Below are 19,070 nucleotides of genomic sequence, written 5' to 3' on the forward strand. Positions count from 1 at the left end.
TGTGTGTGTGTGTGTGTGTGTGTGTGTGTGTGTGTGTGTGTGTGTGTACGCAGACACGTGTGGGGGTGGGTAATTGATTTATATAAGAAGAAGAAAAGCTGAAAACCCAGAAGGCATGAAAACAAACTGAAAAACAGAGAAGTAGAACTGCCCACACAGGCCACTCCATGCAGCACCTTGGACAGCTGCCTAACTGCTTTGCCCTTCAGGCCCTGGTGAAGATGAAGGATATTCAAGGCCGGTCCTTTATTACTGAAGTGTATTCTTCTCCTTTCATGCCAGTTGGCTTTGTTTTACAACATGGCAAGAGAATCACAGCCACAGAGTTAGAAGGGACCTTGGCGACCCACTAGATTAACCCACTAGGACATATTCAGTCAGGAGCCACGCAGCCTCTTGCTGAATACATCTGACTTAAGAAATCTACTCCTCCATGCTCGTAGAGGAGGAGCTCTGCTAGAAAGTTCTTTCTTACACTGAACTAGAACCTGTCTTTTTGCAATTTCTCTATACTGCTTCTGGTTTCGTCTGCTGGAGCCACCAGAGTATGTGTAATCCATCTGGTCCACGTAACAGCCCTTTAAGTATTTCTCTAGTGCTCTCCAGCCCTCTCTCTGCCTGCACTAAAACTAACCAAACTCCTCTTGAGCCAGGGTTTCTAGAATTACCACTCTCCTGCATCTCTTCATCAACTGGTTGCCCTCAGGACATCACCTCAAAAGGGAATGAAATTATTGCTTCCTCTCTTCTTCTTTTTTTGTATGCTTCTATTGAAGCATAGAAAATGCACCTAGAATTGCCTTAACCTTTCTGGCACTCACGTAATAAAGCCGAGGGAAATATTAGCTATATTTACACATGCTACCGTTAAGTCGTTTCTCCCCCATCTTGAAAGTGCGTGGTTGAGTATTTCATCTTTTTTAATTTGGCTTATATTACCACTGTATCTCTATCCTTTTGGATCTAGAAATTTGTTATCCATCCAAATGATTGTCTGTGATTTTCACGAGTATTGGATTTGTTTCCAAACTTTCCCTTCCCCTATTTTGGGAGCCACTATGGGGAAAAAAAAATCAACAAATTCTCAAATATTGAACTTTCAATCAAAAATCACTTATTTCCACTCACTCATGGTAAGAAATGCTTGTGAATGTCCTCTGCTATATGCCACGGACTGTGAGAAAATGTTCAGAACCCCTCATTCTTTAGTGGAAATATTGCTTCAGTTGCCCAGTCATAAACGCACAGATGGGTATGGGATTACTGTGATAGGCACCCTGAGAACAGGGCATTTGGGGGAGGGGAGGCATTAGCTCTAGAAGGAAAGGAAGGAAGGAAAAAGCTATCATTCACCCAGTGACATCATTCACAGTCCTTATTCAGGTGACTCTTCCCTCCACTTGGCATCAGATTTGGATCTATTTGGGATTTTTTAATACCCATACTGACAGCAGGGACACAGAATGCTAGTTTTGTTATCTCAGCCAATAAACTGTCTGTCTTGGATGAGTGGTGAGTAACAATTGAACAGTTCTGAGGCACCGACCATGAGGGACCAAACATAACATTTTTTCCCCTTGTTTGCTTTTTTCCTGATGAGAAGGAGACCATAGCCTCTCTACTTCCAGCATGACGTGATTCCATTTACCTGGTCACACAATGAACATTTGATATAAGGAGCACACTCATCATGAAGTGTTTGAAATTCACTGGAAAAACAGAAAGCATATGTTGCTGTTTTCAAAATCTAGTATAAATAAAGCCAGGAGAAACGCCTTTCTTAAATCTTGCCCTCAGGCCGTTTAGCTGAGTCACAGTACTCTCTGGGAAGACCGATCCACTGCTCACTGATAGAAATGTCTCCACCACTTGTAAACAGAGAGCTCAGGAATTGTGCATTAACTGGAGGACCCCTTGCCTTGCGACTTTGTTGCCCAGATCACGCTCAGTGGTAATCCCTCCATGTGGTGGATTTGCCTTCTCCCAAGAAGATTAACACTTCTGCTAAAATAAACATTTCAGACTTTTCCCTTGGGTCCTCTTTCCAACACTGAAAGCCAGCTTAACCCCAAGGGCAAGCAGGGGAGTTATTTGAGCCATCTCAGCCATCATTATCTCAGTGCTATAGCAGACTACCCTCACAAAGGCTTCATTCTTGCCTTCATAGCCACGTTTTGTTTTCCTGCTATTATATCTCCTCTCTCTTTCTCTCTCTCTCTCTCTCTCTCTCTCTCTCTCTCTCTCCCCCCCCCCCGCCCCCATTCTCTCTACCTTTCTTCTTTCTACCTTCCCCTTTTCCTCTCCAAAATTTGGAACTTTCTCCACTGCATGTCATCAAACATCTATAGCCATGGTTTAATTTTTACTGATTCCAAAGGCAATTAAATTCCAAAAAGAACAAGATAAAGACAGAAAATGTTCACCATGAGCTAGTCCATTCTGCACAGTTGAACTAAGAGTTCTGTTCTCAGTCAGAGGCTTATTTGCAGAACTTCACTTAGCTACCTTATCTCAACAGCTGTCACCACATATTCTTCTTACTAATGAACTGCCATGGCCTGGCTTGGGCTTTGTGGACCCCAAATAAGGGCACAGGAGCTCCGCCCTTCAACCCCAGACATTCACCTAGAGTCACTGAAGGCCAGGGCTCTAAGGAACCTCAGAGGCAATTTAGTCAAACCCTCATTCATCTCAGGTCCTCCCCATTTCTCTTCCAGGGACCAGCCTCGTCACTTCATCAGGAAGTATTCCATACTTGTGGTTTTATTTCTTAAAGTTGTGATGGGCTTGGTTTTGTGGAATAGTGCAGAACTGCCTAATATCTTAGTGAACCTGTATAAGAACTTCTAAACAGAAAGAGTGGGGGCTTTTTTAAAGATATTTTTAAAGATGCCTCTAAGTAATTCTGTTTAACCTCTGTTTCTCCCCTGTACGTTCAGTTATCAAGGCAGTTCCCTCAGGAGCTCCTGCCTGGGCTTGAATGATGGCTCCACTGCTGGCTTTGTGAGCTTGGGCAAATTCGACCCCCTCATGTGTAAAATGGAAATAGCATAGTGCCCACAACCTGGGACATGGGGGTGATGAGAATTAGATGAGTTACAGCAAGTCAGGTGTCTAGCCCAGTGTCAGCTTGTTACGTGCTCCTACATTTCTAGCCCTTGTTATTCTTCCGCATTTGCCGATAAGAAAGTTAAGGCCTGGAGTATTTAGTTCATTGACACATTGGGTCACGAAGCATGAATTCAACCCCAAGTTCCCATAGCCTCATGATTAAACTTACAAGAGAAAATTGTGTGTCCTGCTTGATGTGTCAAGTAACCTGACAGTAAATGCGACTAAGATTTGAGAATGGATCCAGGCTCATATTTTAGAATTTCAAAATAAGTGATGCGACTCTTCCACATGAAAGCTAACCTGATTATTTTACTTTATATCCTATAATTTTCAGAAGTTCCCATCTGATTAACAATTATTTATGTAGCTTTCAGCACATCTATTTGTTGTTGTTTTCCATTATGTAAAGCAATATGGGGTTTCCTTCTACTATAATGCCTTTGATAATGTCCTTGATAAGGAGTCGTAAGTTATAGTTGTAACACTGTCCAGCTACCAAACTCTTCAGTATTAGAATCATACTTTCAGGCAACACGAAACAATTAATATTTACTGAACTAGTAAATAAATCACGAATCATAAATCAACAAAGCACTTTAACAAAAGGTAAACCTAAGTATTTTTCATGTCAGCAAAGCTTTTCCCTATCAAAGTAAAGAAATAAAAAGTCAACCTCCCTCTACTTTGACAATATAGTTAGCCACAACTTACTGAAATATAAAGAAACCAGTCCAAGAAAAAGAAATATTCTATTGCTTTTTAAGTGAAGTATTTTTAGAATGAGCCAAACATTCAACTCAGGTCTTGCCTATGTGCAGTATAACTCAAATTTAAATATATAACGTATTTCTATCTAACCATGATGGGTACTGATCTTATAGCAAGGAGGACAGAGCCAGGAGAAAAGGCACTTTCAGAAAGGATGAAATTGGGCTCACGTGTACATAGGACTAGAGCAGCTGTGTCCAACACAGAGCCCTAACCACATGTAGCCATTGAGGACTTGAAACTGGGCCGGTCTGAGTTGAGATGGACTGTATAGATAATGTATACATGGGATTTCAAAGACAGTAGGGGAAAAAAAGAATGTAAAATATCTCACTAATACTTTAAAAATTATATTGAAATAATAATTTTGTACACATTGGGTTAAAACACATTGAAATTAATTTCACGTGTTTCTCTTTACTTTTGTAACGTGGCTACAAGACAACTTAAAATCCCATGTACGGCTCACATTATATTTCTGTTGGACAGCCATGTTATTTAAGACCTCATTCCCTCCATCACACTTGTAGCTGAGCCAGAGTAATATACTAATCCTCATTTAGAAATTCATAGTCATCCCAGAGGACCACAGCAACAACATTATGATCTGTCATTGCCAGTATTCACTGTGCTGAGTTATTTTCCATGTGTTAACTCATTTAACCCTCACATTGACACACACAAAGCCCGAGGTGACATGAGAGCTGCTTTCTGAGTATCGCTGTCGTTGCTTGAATTCTAAACAGAAAGAAACTTCATCAGTCTAGATTCCGTTAATTTGTTATCTTTTAGATGAGAGTGAACACATACCATTATTTTACCTCTAAATGAATAAATAATATGAAAAGATTTTAGGAAGAAATTTAACCTACTTGAAGGGAAAGAAATAAGTCCTTTCTGAACATATAGCAAAATTAATATTAACTTTGTGTGACCACTACAGATGTTTTTTGCTGTTCATTGTAAGGGTCCTTGGAGAGCTGAGCTGATGAAAGAGAACTAGACTGGGAGTTCAATGCCTCTTCTCATCACCCCGTCACCAACTTGCTGTCACGAACTAGGGCTCTATGGAACACCTCACTTGGCTTCTATGATCCCACATTTTTCAACTGTAAAATGATCTCAGACAAAGTGCTATTTTTAACCCCAAGATGTCATGAAGTCTACGAGACTGGGTTAAATCACCCATTAGTTCTTGAAAATAATTAGACGTCATTTTTCAAAGTTCTACAATTCAGACTTTAAGCTAATTTGCTCAGAGAGTCTAAGTTCCTCTCTATCTCAGCATTTGTCTTTACCTCCTTCTAGAAAACCATAACAATACTAAAAATAACAAAATTTAACCAGACCTGGAAAGCCCTTCCTGAAGTCTGTGTATGCCCAATACATTTAGATTTCATGAGTCAAAAAGATTTACCGTTTAAAAATATTTTTATTTCCGTAAGCTTCTAAATATTGAATTCAGAGCTGCCAGGTGCTACTTAATAACGGTTTTCCTGTGTCATTGTAAAGCGTTTTAGTTTATTTAAAGGAACTTCTTGCTACATGTCCACAGGTCACAGTTTCCTGCTGCAGAGTAGCTCCCGTCTGGTCTGGAGCCAGCAAGGGTTTTCCAGTGTGCAGAAAAATTCCGGTTGACGCCCAGCAAATCTTGCTTGTCACATCTGAAATCAGTTTCAGAATGTTTTGGAAAGGAAGATTTCAACACACACTTTAATTGGATATTTTTAGAATTATCACCTACAGGAGAGTTTCCCATCCCCAAGGCTGGTTATTATAATTACTGTCATCATCTCATCGTGGCCATCAACAATAACAACCACACCATTTATTGAGTGCTTATTTCATGCCAGGTTCTGCACTAATTATTTAGCCTGCATTATCTTTATTTAAACCTCACAGTAATTTTCTGAGGTGAGTATTGGTTGATTTACAATGTTGTGTTAGTTTCAGGTGTACAGCACAGTGATTCAGTATATATATATATATATATATATATATTCTTTTTCAGATTCTTTTCCCTTATAGGTTACTACAAAATATCGAGCTTAGCTTCCTGTGCTATACAGTAGGTCCTTGTTGGTTATCTATTTTATATATAGTAGTGTGTATATGTTAATCCCAGCCTCTTAATTTATCCCAACCCCCGGTCCTTTCCCCTTTGGTAACCATAAGTTTGTTTTCCATGTCTGTGAGTCTGTTTCTGTTTTGTAAATAAATCCATTTGTATCATATTTTACATTCCACATATAAGTGCTACCATATGATATTTGTCTGTCTCTGTCTGACTTACTTCACTTAGTATGATAATCTCTAGGTCCGTTCATGTTGCTGCAAATTACGTTATTTCATTCTTTTTTATGGCTGAGTAGTATTCCATTGTGTATATATACTACATCTTCTTTATCCATTCATCTGTTGATGGACATTTAGGCTGCTTCAGGTCTTAGCTATTGTAAATAGTGCTTCTTTGAACATTGGGGTGCGTGTGTCTTTTCAAATTAGAGTTTTCTCCAGATATATGCACAGAAGTGGGACTGCTGGATCATACGGTAACTCTATTTTTAGTTTTTTAAGGAACCTCCATACTGTTTATGGTATAGCCATAGTGGCTCCAGCAACTTACATTCCCACCAACAGTGTAGGAAGGTTCCCTCTTCTCCACTGAGGCGAGTATTGTTAATTCTGTTTTGCAGATCAGGAAACTGAGCCTTGGAAAAGTTAATTAATTTGCTCAAGTTTCCACAGTTAGTTGTGGAACTAGAATCTGAACCCATGTGACTCTATAACCCACATTCTTAAACACTATGCTATACTGTACAAGAAATACCTACAACTTGGTAAGAAACCAAAGGATACTAACATATATCCTGAACTGTTAATATTCAAGTTCTCAGAGAAGCATTTCTTCTATTGGCATCGACGAAGCCAGTGGTGAACAAAATCATCTATTATGTATTAAAACTTTATTTTAGGCACAGTGATGAAATCAGAAAAGAAAATAGCAGAACTTCCTTCAGGAAAAAAAAGTGTTCTCATAATTACATGTTGTACAATCGTATCTTCATCTATAATGACCAGCAAAGAATTTAATAACAAACACTTCAAGATCCTTTCTTTGAAATGTACAGCATTCACCCAGATACCTGGGAACAGCTCTACAGAACTGGAATCAGTCAACATGGAGAGTCCATTAGGATGGAGAAAGGGAGCAGATAAGATTATCTGAGAACAGAGCTCAGCTGCCAGAAGACAAATCAGACCAGGAGCTTGGAGACGAGGAGGAAGGAATGGAAGGAAAGACCAGGAAAGGCCACGGCGGAAACTGGCAGCTGCAGTTGGATGTTCCGCTTCATTTATTTGCAAAATGGTTTATTGCTCTTTATGAAACAATGCATTCCTGTCATGTTAACTCACAGCTTTTCACCGGTACAATGAGGACAGGATATTACCACATTCTCTAGAGGGCTATGAGAGAGAAAAGATACAATAAAGTTCTTGGAGCTCTTTCAAGGAGAAATTATTTCAGTTGGAAAGACATCATTTTACCAACACTTCTCTGAATATGATCTCTGAGTATGAACAGCTGATAGTCTTTCTGGTAACAGAGGCAGCCCTCACCTGCCGTCTTGAAGAAAACCAAAGAAAAGAATGCAAATTTAGAAAATGGATATAGAGAAGAGGATTGTTTAATTATAAAAATATTCTTAATGTTACGGAGCAATTTCCCAAAGCATTCCTTTAAGCAGAGTCGCCCTAGTGCCCCTGAGGATGAGAGTGTTCAAGGTCATAATTAGCGTGTGTTGTGTTCCTTCAGAGGAACCCCAGGCAGCAGAGTGAGGTCTGCAGATGTCTTAGGACCAGTCTGTAGCTGAACCAGATGACTGTCCTTGCCATGAGCTCACATTCTGTGTGTCTGCAGGTTTCCAAAATGTTGAGAAACAGAATACATTGCTATAGATAACTCCGATGTGGATTCAGGTGTCCTGAGCGCTCAGAGGATGGTTCAAATAATACATTTTCAACCTGCAGATATTTCTGGAGAGTTTTTTAATACTACCGATCCTATCTTAAAATAGCAACACAGCAAACGGCTACAGGTGCTGGTACCACCTGCTTTGAACTCACTCATCTTTCATTAGAATTAGACGGGCACGAAGAGCCGCCAGGCACTTTCAGAGCATCCCTAATTTTTCCAAATTCTTCTTCTCCCTGTGAAATGGATGGTGCACAGCCTCCGTGGAGTTCCTTTGCTAGAACTAGAATATGGTGTTCCGAAGCAGGTAGAGAAATGCCAGAGGCTGCCACCAGCTGAGACCATGAGGATGACTCATTCCACCTGAGTTTGAAAAGGATGGCTAGGGTTCTCGATAAAAACTACCTTCTGTAAGTCTGTTTTTGAGTCAGATGACTTAAATGGATCTAAATGACAGGACGTTAATGGACCTTCTTTGATAGTACTACATTAGCCTGAATATCAATTTTCTTCCTGAATAGCTGTAGCTTCCCCACTCAGAATGGGGTTTGGGGACAGCACAGTACATGAAAGTGTGACAGAGTAAATTGCTTTTCAACTGTGTCTTAAAGACAGGGTACAATCCGGGCTGGCGGGAACGGGAACAGACATCCAAGACAGCTGCAGTGCTTTGCGCAAAGGCAAATGCCCCGAAAAGATGCTCTGTAAGCCCCCGTGGAAGGAAGGAAAGGGAAGGAAGAAAGGAGGGAGGGAGGAAGGAATACGCAAAAGTGTGAGAACAGATGTGATAAAGGAGACAGAGCATTGGGCTTGGAATGAAGAGAACTGAATTTACAATATCTTGCCACCTACCAGCCCTGTGATCTGGGCTGAATCATTTAACCTCCGTGGGCTTCAGCTACTTGATCTATAGCATGGGGATAAGAAACTGTCTATTTTTATTAATTTTAATCTATTAAAATTCTCTATTTTTAATCATATCTATTTTAAAAAAATTCTCAAAACCTGAAAGGCTCAGTTTTTCAACAACCCTTGGAATAAGTCCAGGAACATCTGTGTCCAGTCTGGCATGTGGGGAAATATTCCAGTCTAGGGCCTGGCCACTTAAAGTGTGGTCCCCAGAGTAGCAGCACCCATACCACCTGGGAGCTGGTGAGAAATGCAGATTCTCAGGCCCACCCCAGACCCACTGAATCAGAATCTGCACCTTAACAAGATCCCGGTGCTTTGGGCGCACATGAGAATTTTCAAAGCATTGCTCTGGAGCTGTCACTACCTGGCTAAATCATCGTGGGGCAGTAAGGAACCTTCCCATCCCAGGTTCGCCTAAAAGGAAATCTGCTTTCATCTACCTCAAGAAGAGCTGTAAGGAGTTGTCAGGTGCGGCTCATTCAACCCAGATTCCTGCTTCTGTTCACTCATTGATGCAATATCTTAAAGAGTCAGAAGAGCTCAGGAAATGCCAAATTTATTACTGGGGAAGAGCTCTCGGTTTAGGAAAATCTACCTTCAAATCTGGGAAATATTTCAAGGGGCAGGAAAACATTCTGGAAATTCAAAGCTGAGCAATCCTGCTTTCCCACTTCGCATTTTGTCCTTGTTCATGTCACACAATAAATTTTTTCAAAAGTTTTGAGCATGTCGGTGCTTTGTGACCACCTAGAGGGATGGGATAGGGAGGGTGGGAGGGAGACGCAAGAGGGAGGAGATACGGGGATATATGTATACGTATAGCTGATTCACTTTGCTATAAAGCAGAAACTAACACACTATTGTAAAGCAATTCCACTTCAATAAAGATGTTAAAACAAAAAAGTTTTGAGTATGTACTATATGCTAAATAAGGAAGGGGAAATATCTGCTTTCAAGGTCTTCACATGGAAGAGATTCAGATTAATATAAAAACACCTGTCACTCTGGCAGCTCTGTATACTCTCATTCCAGAGAGTTGCCCAGACTCAGTGTCAACAGCTCACACACAGGTTGGAAACACCCTTGGAAAGTCAGGATTGTGCTGTCTCCAAGCTGGGCATCACTGTAAGTGCTGGACCACGGGACTGATGCAGTCAGAGAAGCCTTGTTCACGTGACTAGTGGGGCTGACACAGACAATGAGCGTGGAAGATGGAAGCAAACGAGAAACTTCCGGAAAGTGAGAAGTGCTGGGAAGCAAATGAATCAGGGCACTGTGACAGAGAGGGCCTGGGGAAAGGGGGTCTTGTTCCTTTAGTGAGGATGCTTCTCCAAGATGAACGACTACTGTGATTCAATTTGGATCACTGTTTTATACTTTGGTTCCAACTAAACTTTTCAAAATAGCACAAAAGTCAGATTTTAGAGTAATGCATCTAGATCTGTGTTCAGTGGGTAGAACCAACAAGATTGGGGAGAAGGTTATGTGTTCAGTTTTGGACACGGTTAGTGTGAGGGCTTGTGTGGCATCCAGTGAGAGTAGTCACGTAGGCAGCTGCTTAGACGGTTCTAAAGCTCAGAGGAGAATTCTAGAATGAACATAAGTTAGGGGCTCCAAGGCATAAAGGGATGCAAGCCACGGGAACGGAGGAGAGCTCCAGAGTGAACATCAGAGTGGTAGGATGAACCAGAAGTGGCTTCCTTGAAGCCAAGCGGGTAGAGTGAGAATTTCAGGAAGGATGGGGTAGTCTGCTCTACTGACCTTCTCCCCACTCAGTTCCTCCTCCAAGTTCCCTATCTTGGGAAGCAGAAATGTTCTCCAGCAAGTTACCCAAGCCAGAGACCTCCAGTCATTCCTGAAATCTCTTCCCTCTGTTCCCCATAATGACTTTATCATCAGGTCATGTTGATTCGACCCACTAAATATCGTTGAGTCCACCTTCTGTCTGCTTCCACTCACACAGCCCCGGTCCAACTACCGCCATCTCTTGCCTGTACTATTGCGGGAGCCCCAGACAGTCTCCGTGCGTGTACCATCCCTCACTCCAGTTCATACTTTTCACAAAAGGCTGGGTGAGCCTTTTCATAAATTCATATTTTCATGTCACTCCCCTGCTTAAAACCTTTCCATGACTCTCCTTTGCTCTTGAGATAAAGGTCAACATCCTTCTCAAGACCTATGTGGTCTTGCATGCCCCCCCACCTCTTCTCGTCTTACTTTCTGCTCTCCAGCCTCTCTGGGCTTTTCTGTTCTTGTTTTTGTTTTAATTCTGTATTTCATTGAATCTAAGATGTCATCATTTGTAAGACAGGTCCTGATTTCAGAGATTTTTAATTTAAAAAAATACATCTTATAATTGGTAGAACACAGTCGTCCCAGGAACCACCCTGCTCCTTCCAAATGCAGGGTGTTTGCTCCCAATTCCACGCTTCTCCTTTCACCTGGGAACCTTTTTCTCAACCCTCAAGTCTCAGTTTATACGTCACTTCCTCAGGGAAGCCCTGTCTGACCAGCACCCCTCCCAGACCAGATTAGGACCCTCAAGATGCACCTCATGGTACATTGTCATTGTCAAAGCACTTGTCCTGGTGAGAATAAACCAGCTGTTTGTACAGTGATGTGTTTAAAGTTTGTCTCCCTTCATAGGCTGTGGACTCAGAGAGCAGGGGCAGGGTCTGCCCTTCCAACCACTCTGTCCTCAGCAGCTAACACTTCACTTCATCCTCACAGCACAATAAGGCAGATCTAATAGTTTTTCCCTTTGGAGAGAGGAAACCAAGGTCACAGAGAGAGAGAGCTACTCAGGTCCCATGGCTCCTGATTTGAACCCACAGAATCTGATGCAGATCCTGGTCTCTCAATGACTCTATCTTGTACTGCGTCTTGGTGTCTAGTAGGTCCTCAATATATATTTGCTGAATGAATAAATGAACAACATTTTCAAAAAGATAAGTATTATAAAAGTTAATTGTTAATGAAAATTCAGTAACTAGGAGAAATAATCAGACTAAGGAGTTAGTTATAGATACCCTTAGAGACAATTTCAAATTCTGATCAAACATTGATTACAAATAAGACGATGATACTGTCTTACTCCATTATGCGTGGTTGATTATTAACCTCGTCACTCTACAGAGTCCTCTGTTCCTAACAGCATTTACTGTCATACAGTTCCTTCCTTCCTTCTTTCCTATTTCCCTTCTCCTTTTTGCTCCCTGCCTCTCTCCTTGCCCTCTTTCTTCCTTCTTCAGGAAATGTGCATTGAGCATCTATTATCTACTGGGGTATTTATGAGGCACGGGGTACATATTGGTGAATAAAACAGCACAGCCCCTGCCCTGAGAGGGTATATCATCTATAGAAGGGAGATTGAATACATAAGCCAACAGATGTGTGATTATGGGAGTGTGATCCCTATTAAGAAAACAGGGACTTCCCTGGTGGTCTGGTGGCTAAGGTTCTGCGCTCCCAATGCAGGGGGCCTGGGTTCAATCCCTGGTCAGGGAACTAGATCCCACATGCTCCAACTAAGAGCCCACATGCCGCAACTAAAGATCCCACATGCCGCAACTAAGACCTGGCGCAGCCAGATAAATAAATATTTTAAAAAATTTTTTAATGAAAACAGTGCTCAGTGACAGAGGAGAGCAGAATGGGAAGGGAGGGGTCTTTGGGATGGGGAGGGTGAAGAACTCCCTCCAGGGCTGTGGGTGGAGAAGCCAGCCCTGATGAAAGTGTGGGCCACGAGCCAGGGGAGAACATCTCGGAGCAGGGAGGCCCTGGAGGCGGTGGACAGAAGCCAATGTGGCCGGGGCCTGTGACAAAGGGGAGCAGCCTTCATCCAATGCAGGGAACCAGTGGGAAGTCTGTAGAGGATGTTGGGCAAAGGGGTGGCATCATTATGACTTTTAAAGATTACACTTAAGATTCCACGGATAATAAGTTAGATTAGAGGGACAGAGAGGAAGGAATAACACTAATAAAGACCAATAAGGATAGAACTGCTATCCAAGCCCAAGAGGGCAGGCTTACACCAGGATGGGTTGGTGAGTGGAAAACCAGTGCTCCTATGAAGCCTAGACCTTCTTGGCAGACAGAGAGGAGGAGAGGCAGGGGGTCTGTGTCGCTAATTCCCCCCGCCCTGACTTTGCCTTCTGTGTCCAGCACCCACTGTGCGTGACCGTCCTGGGTGCAGGGCTCCAAGGGTACAAAATTCCTGCCCTCTGCACACATTAAGGCAAAGAAGAGGGAGATGGCCAGTGTAAGGCTGACTCCTAACCCGGAATTCAAGGCATCTCCCTTCAGGCCACCACACCTGATCACTGCCTGCTTCTCTCTTAGGGAGTTGGGAATTTCCAGCATTAGTGAGAAACTGCCACTGGGAAAGAAGTTAAAACTCTAAAAAACTGGAAATCCTTACGAACCATGCTGGAGAAGGAAAGCTACTACTTAGCATCCTGTTCCTCTGTAGGGCGTCCTGGGTACTGTCTCCCCCTGCTGCCATCTGACTCTGACAGCGGCCCCTGAGGTTATATCCACTTTAGAGTTGAGGCAGCCAACGCTCCACGTGTGCCTAACATCACATAACTAGAAAAATCAGTGGAAGGAAGTGACCGGAACCCACATCTAGTCCCATAAGGGGAGACTGGGGGGGAAAAAAAGGCAAGTGAGAAGAAGAGAACTGTAAACACTGCCTCAAAGTCTCAAAGCAGAAGCAAGCGGCGGGGGTTAGGATGCGGTGACACGTGCCTGGAGCCCCTGAGGCCCGTCTTGAAGAGCAGTGGAGCAGAGGGAAGCCGGGCCAGCGGGGCTGACCGCCGTCATCACAGGGACACAGGCAGCTGCTTCCCAAATGGGGCCCTGAAGGAGTTTCCTATGAGATGCTGAAAGCTCAACAATGCTCACTTATGGCCTTGACGTGAGGACTCGAACACTGCAGTTTGGATAATTTAAGCCCAGATAGGATCTACGGCAGGTTTGCCTAAACCCGAAAAGGAGCTGAAATTCTCTATGCAAGCAGCGCATTGTTTTTATGATTGACACTTCCAAGAGATTTTTGTCACATAGCATGTCAAATATTTGTTTTCATCCATACGATCACTAAAACTTATACGAGACACCCACTGCTAGATGTTGGGTACACACAGCATCAGCGTTATTGGAATCAGGCAAAATGTTTGACTACCAACAGCAATATGTTCACAAGAAATAAGCTTTCTCTGCTTTTCTTGCCTAGACTACATCTCCCTTTCCAAGTAATTGCATCTGACTATGAGTCTTCAGCAAACAGGAGTCTTTTTCGGAACAGACACTGTGAGTAGCCAAACACTTTGCACTTGAAACTACACCCAGTCACACCCACGTCTGTTCATTTTCCTCTAATTCAACCCTACTTCCTGGCTTTGCCAGGAGCTTAGAACTCTTTATCTCATAATCTGTCATGTCATTCGTTAAAAAAGAGGAGAACGTGGCATCCCCCCCACCATATTTTATCTGGCCTCATTCATGTCCTTATGGACTGAATTCATCATAGATTTTCTTCCATTCTAATGTTGCATGGCTCGATAGGATGCATTTGCAAGGAGATGCACCACCACCCCCATTTCTGCCCCAGCAAAGCAAGTTGTATAAAAGCAGGACATCACCTCAGCCGGATGCACAAGTAATGATGAGACTAGCCAGCTACTTTTCTCGGTTCTTTAAGATATGTTAACAGTTTCCTGTCAGCACCCACGCAACACTTCAGTATCCAATAACCGACATAAAAAACCAGGCATGTGTGGCGCACCCTTGAGGTCTTTGCTTCTAGAAGTGACGATATGTCAGGCATGAGCTGCCTGAAGAGGAGTGACACCCCGAAAGTACGAAGTTCAATCCTGTTTGAGCTATAAACCAGTCACAAGACAACTTACAGGGCAGCAGGGACTGTGGGGCATTCATTATGAAATGACGCTTTACGTAATTTTACTGAACGTAACCTCCATATGGAACATCTGTTCCCGGGCCACACAGTAAAATGGGCCTTTTTTTGCCCCGACTGCTTAGAAGACAAGGGTCCTCCTGTTTCCACACCGCCACCCCTCATTCTTTTCGTATGGGTTGTATTTCATGATGATGTATTACTTCTGCCGGAAATGAGTGGTTATCCAGCAAAGGCGTGCATTCACCCTATAAGACGAGGAGTACATGCTGAAAGGTCACCAAGGTCACGGCCAATTCTATTGACAGCTGAAAACAGTTAAAACGACTTTTTTTTTTTTTAACCACCCAGGCAGGACCCAAAAGGGAACAACATGGCCAAAAATTTCCTTCTGGCTCAGAAATCTGAACTCGATCCAAGCATTCCCTCACCCTCTCCCCACTCCCTCCAAAAAAGCGGATGGCTCACAATGTCTTTTGACATCGTCCTACTTCTTCCATGTGGGATCGAGGAGAGGACTTTAGGGAACATAGGGACGAAGGCGTTTTGTCAAAGGGATCAAAAGCAGCCCTTCCACTGTGTAGCTGGACAAGACCCCAAAGCACTGGCCCCTCTGATCGCCCGGTATACAGGCTGGGTGATGTGGACCATTTCCCTGGAAGCTGGGGCCACTCCTTCCTGGCATGAGTGAAGGTGCAGCTCAGGTCTTTAAGGCCTCTTCCTCTACAAACAAGTTTCTGGATTCCTAATAAGTTCTAAAGGTTTAATAAATGAATGAAAACAGGAGTTATTGCATATACTCAGCCAAACTCTATCTATGATCAGGCTGCATCAAAGCCCCCCAAATTACTGGAAGTGACAAAACTTGCCAGTTTTGACTGACGCATGGTGTTATCTCTAGCTAAAAAAATCATCCTGGGAACAAACATCTTTACATGTAAATACACACTGAAGGCAGCACAATCATTGCCGTGTCGTGCCAACTTAGAAAGTCGGTATAGAATTTATATCTAAAATGTTACATGTGTGCTCTTCTACGTGGGTGCTGCAATATTGCCACTTTTTGCGTTGAGGTGCTTTGCACACACTGGTCTTTTGATTCCATGAGGTGCAGGGGCCTGTGATCTCAGCACAGAGGAGCTCTCCCTAAATACCTGTCGAATGGATAAGGCCAGGCTTCTACACCACTCTGTGTATCTTCAAAGTCACTTTGGCTCTGCTTTTCCTCAAAGTGACTCTGTCTGATTTGGTGGCTGGTGCGCCTGCATCACAGGCTGGGTTTAGCTGTGAGGCCCCATTCAGCTCACTCACTGTACAAGGAAAAAGAAAATGTGCCTTTCTGCCTATGGTAATTTCTGGCCTTTTGAGAAGGAAACACGGCTCCACCATCATCAGGCTAGGACTTCCTCTTCCAGAGCTGAGACACGAATGTTTGTTTGGAAAATTAATGAGCTGAATGAGACTGGAATCCCAGATAGTACATTAAAAACATCATCATCATCATCATCCCTTTCCTTGAATAGCAGGGATGCCAGATTGAGCCCAGATCAAAATGCAGATGTATCTGAGCGCACTGCGAGGGGACCTCCAGGAAACAAAGGATGAAAATTGTGAGTGTAAATGCTCAATAAATGGTTCCAAATGCATCGATGATAGAAACGTTTTCTAGCAGATTGCTTTTTCATTCAATGGATCTCAAAGGTCCCACATTTCATTCTGTGTGAGTTAACAGATTCCGTAGAGACTAGGGCTGTAATCATGACATGAATGAGGTCCCAGCCTTTTACTGTTTCTATCATACAATGGGAACAACTGTATTTCTGGGCCAGCCAACCCCCATTTACTTTCAGTTCTGGTGAAATCAGCTGAGAATGTATTGCAGTTTATTTTATTCAAGTTCTGTGCCCATAAAGGTCTTCAATTACTTAACCCACAATAGGCCCAAATCCAAAATGCCTCTGGACCTCTAACTGGGAGGCTCTGCTAATCCAGGCCTTACCTTTTCATGGGCTTGGGTGAGCACTCTCTCTCCAGATTGGAGGATGTGTGCTTCACGTGCATTGCGTTATAGGAGGTGTGAGTGTAGTCATTTTCATCGCTGTAGTCAGGGCCGAGTAACGTCCGGGCCCAGGTTCCCATGTCATAAGGAGGAAGGGTTCCTCCAAATTCAGACGGCAAAAATTCAGGGTGTATTAGCTGGTGGAGGCTGTTTAAGTTGTTTCCATGCAGGAAAATCTGGAAAGAAAAAATAATTAGCAAGGAAAACATCCAAAACTTATGACCAAGCATTTAATCGAATACACAATCTAGCAGTGACAAAGTGGATGCGCTGCTGGTGATCACGGGGTTTAAAGAGGTGTTCAATTTTGTGTCTGTAGCTTAGTCTGCATAAAATGTTAATTTATTGCTCAGAAAAGGGCCTGAATTAATAGTCCTTAAAAATGAAGTTCATGAACAAATTGGGTATTACTTGGCCATGGCCCAAATTTGCATGCACGACGTCATCTCTTAATTATCCCTGCTGATGAAAAGAGTAGGGATGCAGCCCATCCGAAACCATCGAGTCGTGCTTCACACACAGCTCCACATTGCTGTGTTCTCCCCCGGCGTACCCTCTGAACCCTCCTCAACCCTCCCCATCCTTCCCAAGCCTACACCCAGTGGCAACTTCTTTCTCAGTCTGTCGCCGTGGCACCTGCCCACTCTGGTTCTCCCCTCTTCCCTAAATTAACTCTTCATTGTGTGATGACTTCTAGTTTTTTCTGATTTCTTCATTTATGTCTTGCTTCCCCATAGCAAGAAAAGAATGCTCAGGAAAAGGGACAGTGTCGTCTTTCTCTTTTAACACTCTCCTAGCTCCCAGGGTGGTGTGGGCACAAGGAAAAAGCTCAGTGAATTCTTAGTCAGTGGAACTGAAAACTGGGACCTGAGAATTTACCGTGAGATATTTTTGCAACGATTTTCTATTTTTGTCTGGATTTGCCAACACCCTCAACAAACAAGTTTGCATCTTCTAAGCATATGATAGATGGTGATGGAAATTAGTCAAGCAGGGGAGAAAACACCCCCAAATAACAACATTTTCAAACAGATCTATAAAGTGGATAAGCCACAAGTTGATGATTACCATTGCCTGCGATGTAGGAATTGACTCCTGAAAGTGTATCTAAAGGGCATCTGTATAATGACATCGGTTCCCACACTTCTTCAAGTTGCAGGCTTAATGCGCGTAAACTGTACTCAAGTATAGGGCCATCAATTACACACACACACACCCCCCCATACTTAACCATGATGAAGTGTAAATGTGATTTTTAAAATACACATAGTGTAATAATATGCCGTATAAGTATTATATTATGCTCTGTACCACATACAGGCATCCCTTGCTTATTGCGCTTTACTGCACTTCACGGATATCATGCTTCTTATAAATCGAAGGTTTGTGGCAACCCTACGTCAGGCACATGGCATCAAGTCCATTGGTGCCATTTTTCTAACAGCCTTTGCTCTCCTCGTGTCTCTGGGTCACATTTTGATAATTCTCTCAATAGTTCAAACTTTTTCATTATTATTATATTTGTCATGGTGATCTGTGATCAGTGATCCTCGATGTAACTGTTACACTTTTTTTGTTGTTTTGTATTTTTAATTAAGGTATGAACTTTTTTTAATAAAAATTTTACTTTTAAAATTTAATAATTATTAACATTTATAACATATTTACATTGTTTTGGACAATTGTGCATTAATAGCATTTTTATGATTACCCAACTTAAAAGAAAAATTTTTGATACTTAAAGCATTAGGGCCATGGGTAATCAAAGAGTAATTTAAATTTATATACATATTTTTGTTGCAAAGAAATGTAACAGGGTGACCGATAAAATGCTTTTCAGTATAAAAAAATGTTATATGAGGCTATGATTCGGTGGGGGAAGTATAATGGAAACACAAGTTCAAGGAGAACAAATAGAACATGTAAAGTTTCTGACTGTTAATGAGGAATTTGTTTAATAATTTTTTAACATCTTTATTGGAGTATAATTGCTTTACAATGGTGTGTTAGTTTCCACTTTATAACAAAGTGAATCAGCTATACATATATCCCCATATCTCCTCCCTCTTGCGTCTCCCTCCCACCCTCCCTATCCCACCCCTCTAGGTGGTCACAAAGCACCGAGCTGATCTCCCTGTGCTATGCGGCTGCTTCCCATTAGCTATCTACCTTACGTTTGGTAGTGTATATATGTCCATGCCACTCTCTCACTTCGTCCCAGCTTACCCTTCCCCCTCCCTGTGTCAAGTCCATTCTCTATGTCTGCGTCTTTATTCCTGTCCTGCCCCAGGTCCTTCAGAACCTTTTGTTTTTTTAGATTC

The 19,070-nt window shown here is 42.5% G+C and overlaps 1 protein-coding gene across 3 annotated transcripts in view; it reads left to right on the top strand.

The window, feature by feature from the left end:
- The window catches only part of ASPH (aspartate beta-hydroxylase), a 386,751-nt gene that overhangs the window by 212,940 nt on the left and 154,741 nt on the right, over positions 1 to 19,070 (top strand). Inside the window, exon 26 of one of the 3 annotated variants that reach the window (XM_027128025.1) lies at positions 7,014 to 9,490. The exons of the other annotated variants lie outside the window; for them this stretch is intronic. Coding sequence (XP_026983826.1) covers positions 7,014 to 7,101 — 88 coding nt within the window. The 3' untranslated portion in view covers positions 7,102 to 9,490. Of the gene's footprint in view, positions 1 to 7,013; positions 9,491 to 19,070 lie in introns of those variants that run through there. 3 annotated transcript variants of the gene reach the window in all.

Source organism: Aethalodelphis obliquidens, unplaced genomic scaffold (assembly GCF_003676395.1).
Source record: "Aethalodelphis obliquidens isolate GAN/ISIS:26980383/991018 unplaced genomic scaffold, ASM367639v1 scaffold33, whole genome shotgun sequence".
NCBI lineage: Eukaryota > Metazoa > Chordata > Mammalia > Artiodactyla > Delphinidae > Aethalodelphis > Aethalodelphis obliquidens.